Raw genomic sequence first — 7,116 nt, 5'->3', positions numbered from 1 at the left:
GATCATTTATTTTTCATAAGAAAGACAGACAGTCGGAGTTAACCTCTGGAGTTAATGTTAGGTCGTAGTAGCTAAGCAAGAAGCAAGCTAAGGGATGGTCAACGCTGAGCTAAACATGTTTACTGACCTATCATGATGCGTTTTCAGATGCCTGATAAAATTTAATGTGGTTAAGCCTGAATCTTTTATCCTAATTTCGCATATTTTGCATTGAGCGCTTCTTCTGTTTGTGCTGTCCTGTTTGAAGTTTATAAATCCAAAGCTAACAATGAATGGCACTGGCACAGTAGTCGACATGTTTGTTCGTTCGTTGTCCTCTGTGTGGCTGCGCCCGCACGCAGCAGATAGTAGTACGTCACGTGTTACATGGGCAGGTTATATAGGTAACGGAGGGAGGGAATAACAGCGAGCTCATCAGACGTTTACTAAAAATTAACATTGTTCACTAGTCCCGCAGCTCGAGTCCGATTCGAGTCTGAAGTCTTTCGAGGACGAGTCTCAAGTCGAGTCTGAAGTCACTGTGTGTGCCACTTAAGTCGCACTTGAGTCCCCAGCTCTGCAAACGACCTGACTGACCGCGACCCGAATATCATAAAAAAATATTTTTGGATGACTCGTAACAACGGGTGATCGCAGGAAAATGCTCATTTTGGATCAACCCGTGCATCACTGGTCTCAATATGCCAAACCATTGTGGAGATATAGCCTCAAATCCACTTTTGCATGCTTTTCATATAATTAGTTCACGTGCTTTTCAGAAATTGTATGACTAATCAAATTTAATTTCATAACTTTTTTGCCAGCGTGCTCTGAAGATGATCTGGTTCAATTTTAATGACAATCGATTCAACACGGATCACTCCAGCATCAGCTCACTCAAGGCCGTGGTGTGTGATGCTGTTTCGTTGAGAAAGCAAGCAAAACTATTTTGTTTGGCCTTTCAAAAGAGGGCACGACTATAAATCATGTTTATATCATGTTTATAATGGATTTTATGTTCATGTCTCATCTCTCCGGCATGACAGGTCATCATAGTATGTTAAGGGGCATAACATTTCCGTCACATGCCAATCACAATGCAGTGGATAGCTAGCCAATCAGAGCAAACCTCGCTTTTCAGAACGAAGAGCTTGGTAAAAATCGATGCGTTTCAGAAGGTGAGGCATAGAGGAGAAACGATAATGTACAATATGTGGAAAATAATGTGTTCTTTGAACCTTAAACCGCACAAACACATTTCATTACACTGATGATCACATTCATCAAAAACTGATGACATTTAGTCTAGTTTTAGTCAATGAAAATTTACTAAATTAACTTTCATTTTAGTCTCTTATTAGTAATGCAATTCTCTTTAACCCAGTAAATATAGTATCTAGTAGTATAGACAAAAACAAAATTTTATTTTTAGCCAAACCCATTTCAAACAAGGTTATTTTATTATATTATTGTTACCTTAAAGACTCAAGAATGCATCCATTCCAGGCACGGAAGATGCTCCGAGTTGATTTTACAACATTTATTTTAACAACCAAACATGTTAGAAGTACATGCATCTGTCCCTTTATCTGTGTCAAACTTAACTTTGATTGATGTCATCTTCTAAATAATGCCGCAAGCTGGGCTTGAGGAAGTAACATTGTCTGCGTCTGCACATCGAGACCTGATGCAGCCCATGAAGTGAGACACAGGACACAAAAATATAATTTCTTTACTTGTTTTGTTTTGGTTGTTTTTTTTTTTTTTTCTTTTTTTTTTTACATTTTTTATTGGATATTCTGTAAAGATGTTTAATGACAATGAAGACAGATTCTATGAGCACACATACAGTAGCTCAAAAATATTGATGTAATGCCACGCCAGCAGAGAGAGCCCTCGCCTGAGTTCTGACTCCTATCACTTCCCTCTGCTGCTTCTGTGATCACTTACTTTTAAGCAGGCATTTAAGCATGGTCAGGCCAAACAGGCATTTCAAAGTATTGCTAGTATCACTGCCTTACCGAGCATTTACATTGCCTTGTTCTGATTGCTATGTGTATGATTTATCGCCTGTTTCTCTGGATTTTGCCTTTTGGATTTCCCTTATACTTGTTTGCTAGTTTGACTGATTACTGTGATATGACTTCTTGGCCTGTGACCACGACTCTGATTTCTGCCCCACATTTTTTGATTGTTAAACTGTTTGCTCGTTAAGATCCAAGATCTATACAAAGCTTGACCACAGAAGCACACACAACCTGATCAGGATTTGTGAAGGTGATGAATGGAGGACTGCCTTCCTCACCACTAGGGGGCACTATGAGTACTTGGACTTCTTAATGCTCTTCCAGTCTTTTATTAATGACATTCCTGCTAAACCACTCTGTGATGGCATGTCTGAAACCGAACACATCCAACATTTCAAGACCATACTCTCCCGTCTGCTGGATAACCAGCTATATGTCAAGGCAGAAAAATGTGAGTTTCATGTCAAGCAAAGTTCCTCCTGGGGTGCAACATCAGTCATCAAGGTGTCAAGATGGATGATGCCAAGGTCAGAGCAGTCACAGACTGGCCTCGACTCACTACAGTAAAGAACTTCAGAGATTTCTTGGCTTTGCAAACTTCTACAAATGCTTCATTCATAACTATAGTTTGATTGCACCCCCCCCCCCACCCCACCCAACTTCACTGCTAAAAGGCAAACCATCAAAACTCTGTTGAAAACTGAAGAAGCTACCCAAGCTTTCACCAAACTCAAGAACAATTTAACCACAGCCCCGATTCTCAAGCATCCTGATCCTAACCTTCCCTTTGTGTTAGAAGTTGATGCATTTGACTCTGGGATTGGAGCCATTCATTCCCAGCATCATGGTCAACCAGGAAAACTCTAACCTTGCACATTCCTCTCAAGAAAACTGACTTCTGCTCAGCACAACTACTATGTAGGCAACAAATAACTTCTATCCATGAAGGCAGCCATAGAAGGGTGGAGGCATTGGCTTGAGGGAGCAGTCCATCCATTCCAAGTCATCACAGATCATAATTATTTATTATATATACATCATGGAAGAAATCCAATGAGCCCATCATCAGGAACCACCAGCAGCAAACAGTCCCCCAAACAAACATTTTGTGCCTCAAAGATTATGTCTCAGAGTTATGCAATGGGTTCACACCTCTCTGAGCACAGGACATCCTGGAATTTCTCGACTCTCCACCTATTAAAAACTCCTTCTGATGGCCATCGATGACCAGAGATGTGGTAACCTATGTCAATACCTGACAAACGTGTGCTCAATCCAAGACTCCCAAGGAACTACTCTCTGGTCTCCTCCAACCGTTACCGATTCCTCAACGTCAATACACTTAACAGGAGATATGTAAAAAGATTTTAGTTTTCTCCTCTCGCCAAAAATGTGGTCTTAATGTGTCATAAAATCTAAATTCACTTGTTCAAGTTAAATTCTGTCCAGATATGTGCTTCAGACATTCAGCTGTGGATATATTCAAATTTACTTCTAGTTACCTGTGTTGCTTCAATAAAAGTGAACATCAGTATTTCCTTCACGTATAGAACAAGCTGGTCATGTTTAAAGACTCTTACATCATATAAATCATGAAATGACCCAGCAATCTGGCACTGTTTGTTTCAGTGGTAATTCTCTTCTTTGTTGTTAATTATTTCAATTTACTCTTCATCATTAGGCTAACAATATAAATGGTGAACAATATCTGTGTTGGTCTGTGACTTTAGCTAAACACAAAGAACAGCTGATTAAATTATGATTATGAACAACACCACTCTTATGACAATGATACATAATTTTGTTTGTATTTGTTGTGTACTGTTTTGCCAAATATACATTCTGAATGCAGAGGGAGAGTAAGTGCCATTTTAGTGTTTTTTTTTTTTTTAATAGGTGAAAGTTTTACATTTTACAAATATGGTAAACCATACACTGAGCTGGTGCTCTGCATTTAACCCATCCAAGTGCACGCACGCAGCAGTGAGAAGTGTTGAGGGAGGAGGAGAGCGCTGTCCATCCCCCCCCCCCACCCCCAAACAAACACCACTACTGCCAGCACCAAGACCAGAACCTGCGACCTTCATCAAACTATAACACATAGATCTCAAAGTTACATACTATGCAAATTACATAATAATTTATCTGGCTTCTACTGGAATAAATGCGGCCAAACAAGAATTCCAAACAAGAAACAAAACAAATAACACATAATAATAAGTGCATCTCATGTGTATTTGACATAAATAAAACATAAAGTGTGCTACAGCATTTAGGTTAATAAATAATAAGTGTTTTAAACAATTGAAAATAATTATAACCACCAGATCCACCACCAAAACCACCAATATATATATATAAGAAACACTAAAACATACATGAATTCCACTAAAAATAAGTGAATAGAACCATGACTGAACTCTACTTATAACTAAAAATGATACCAACTTGTCTTTCTCCCTTTCTTTCCTCAGAACTAAGAAACACAAAAATTAAGAAGACATTTAAATATTTGTGCCATCTGAGGACATTTGAGTTCGGAGACTCGTTCGGTCCCACAGTCACCGTCTCCAGCTGTTTAATCACACAGTTCACATGATCTCTGCAGAGAAAAGGGAATTACATTTTTCACTGAAAAAAATAAAATAAAAATACAGTTCGCTCAATACTACTGAATGTTTGAAGTATATTACAGTGTTTTATGAGTCTGAAATAGTAAAAAGTGTTGCTGTACTCACATTTCTCTTCATATCTGATGTTGAAGGCGACTGGTCCTCTGATGGTGAAGCCCAGGTAGAAAGACACCTGGCCTGGTTTGCACACACTGGACGGATTGTGAGGAGTGAGTTTAATCTGTTGTCCATCTTTAACAGCAAACACTCTGTCCTTCTTGACTTCCCCATTGATACGCTGAAGACATTCGACGTCTGCGTGTTCATCCCCTTCAGTGAGGAGCTCCAGATCAATTTGATTTAGTTTTGAGGTGTGAACCAGTCTCCGCAAACCTTTTCCTTTCCCAAAGAAGAACAGAGGCACCAGGTAGCGACCGCGGAGGTATTTCTGATACTTACTCTTGTATGAATGATGCATTCCTCTGAGACACTTTTCAAGGTTTGGAGGGTTTGTGATTCCTGGCGGTGCTTCATCAGCCCAAAAGAGCAAAAGAATCAAGAGGTAAAACTCTGGGCTTCTGTCTTGCATTTCTCTCAGCCAAAGTCTCTGTAACCTGGCCTGAAGATCTTCTGCTTTTTCACACGGATCACCCGATTGACTCAAGATGATGTTAGCAAGGATGTAGAGAACGGTTTGGGTTTCATCATCAGATTGTGGGTTATCAAATGTACTTTTATGTCGTTTAAGCACATTGATGTCTGATTTTAGGAAATGAAGCAGTCCTCCGAAAGACTTCATCTTTTTCTCATTCAGGGTCGCTTCATCAGTCTGCTCTCTCTGTTTAAAATATTTCTTGTAGCAATTTTCAACATCTCTATGAATGTAGACTGGTTCCTCTTTATTGATCCTTGGTTTTGAGAATGCCAGATACCATTCAAAGAAATCATATTTCATCTCAATATCACCTTTGACAGCTTTGATGAAATCGATGTGCTTATTACGCACGTATGATTTAGCAAACCTTGTATCATTCATAATCTTGCAAACCTGGAGAAACCCCAACAGCCCGCTATAGTTGAATGTGGTGTTGTCTTCTGGGTCATTTTCAGCTGCTTCCTCTTCTTTTTTAAATGCATCAATGGCAGACTTTGCAATGGCCAAACACTCTTCAAAGTCTGAGGATGGCTTTTTAGTTTCACTCAGCAGTTGGTTTTTGAGAACTTGCCCCAATGTGTCCCTAACACAAGAATTATTAGGATCTCGTTTAATGGCCTCTTCTGCCCATTCTTCTGCCTTTTCATATTTGCTGTCCTCTTTTACTTTAATGTAATAAAAACGTGCAAGTGTTTGAGGATAATAAGGCTCTGTGGAAAACAAATTTGCAGCCAATTCCAACAAATGAATGCATTGTTTACGATTATTTCCCCTTTCATACATGATGTCAAGAATCAGTCTGGAAAACTGTTCCTTTCCTTGTCTTGTGATTAATATATTCTTGCAAATTTGTCCATAATTACTCTCGTTTCCTTTCACCATGCTGTTCAAGAAGTCAAGAGCAATGTCAAATCTTGTCAGTTTGTGCTCAGTTAGTATTTTTAGACAGGCATCAGCAATCATTGGATGTGCCAGACGAATGCACTGGTCTTCTTGTTCTCCTTCTGAGTATGTTATTATGAGACCCTCAAAAGGCTTCATTATCGTTTCAAGGTTGGGGTTTTCCTCATTGAATCGCTGTTCTGTTTTGGAAATGAATTCCTCACAAAAAAGCTTCGATAAATGTGAATCTGGGACATATGAGTTTATCAAAGCCAAAAAACTGAGGAGTCTTGTGCTGCTGGACTTCATGTCCTTTCCAATATGATTCAACATTTCTGCTGTGATCAGTTTCTCAGCATCTTCTTTCCGGAAACCTCCCTCCATTATGTTAAAGGCTTTAAACTTCTGTGTCACTTCCTTTTGTTCAATTTTCAAGTCTTTTCTGTAAATAGAAAATCAGAAATCAAGAAGGATGAGATGGGCATTATAATAATGCAAGAATAAATACAAATAATGGCTTAATAAAAATGAAAGAACAATGATACAATATTAAACAATATTACACCTGGCAGAGATCTGGAAGTTTCATTGTCGAGAAAAAGAGAAATGTGACTAAGGCAGATATTAGAAAAACATTACTTGACATTAATTAATAGATAGAGAGACATATATACAGATTTTATTTCATTTTATGTAAATAATATGACTCCTGCACCCTTATATTCCCTAACCAAATTCCAAACCAAACAGACCTCCCTGTCCCAAGCCTGGGTAAAGGAGGAGGGTAGGGCATAAGGTTAGCAACCCCATCCCATAAAATGTACCCTGCTACAGATACGCCAACAAAGAATCAACAAGGAAACTTAGCCCTGGAAATGGAGGGATTAAGACAACTGGTAGTGGAAGCCTTGTAGCTTCCAGATTAGACTCTGGGATCTACAAGGCCGATACCCCCCCTTCT

The 7,116-nt window shown here is 39.0% G+C and overlaps 1 protein-coding gene across 1 annotated transcript; it reads right to left on the bottom strand.

The window, feature by feature from the left end:
* Positions 1 to 4,131: 4,131 nt before the first annotated feature.
* LOC128017583 (sterile alpha motif domain-containing protein 9-like) lies at positions 4,132 to 6,592 on the bottom strand. The gene is made up of 2 exons (XM_052603026.1): positions 4,745 to 6,592; positions 4,132 to 4,608 (listed from the first exon to the last, which is right to left on the bottom strand). Coding segments are annotated over exons 1-2 (1,797 nt in total). The 5' UTR covers positions 6,540 to 6,592; the 3' UTR covers positions 4,132 to 4,606.
* Positions 6,593 to 7,116: the final 524 nt, after the last annotated feature.

The sequence above is a fragment of the Carassius gibelio genome, chromosome A7, assembly GCF_023724105.1.
Source record: "Carassius gibelio isolate Cgi1373 ecotype wild population from Czech Republic chromosome A7, carGib1.2-hapl.c, whole genome shotgun sequence".
NCBI classification, from domain to species: domain Eukaryota; kingdom Metazoa; phylum Chordata; class Actinopteri; order Cypriniformes; family Cyprinidae; genus Carassius; species Carassius gibelio.
The sequence above is the reverse complement of the archived record's forward strand: the minus strand, read 5'-3'. Positions and strand labels throughout refer to the sequence as shown.

Excerpts from the sequence above, each read along its gene's own strand:
- LOC128017583 (XM_052603026.1), bottom strand. The coding sequence starts at position 6,539 with ATGGAGGGAGGTTTCCGGAAAGAAGATGCTGAGAAACTGATCACAGCA.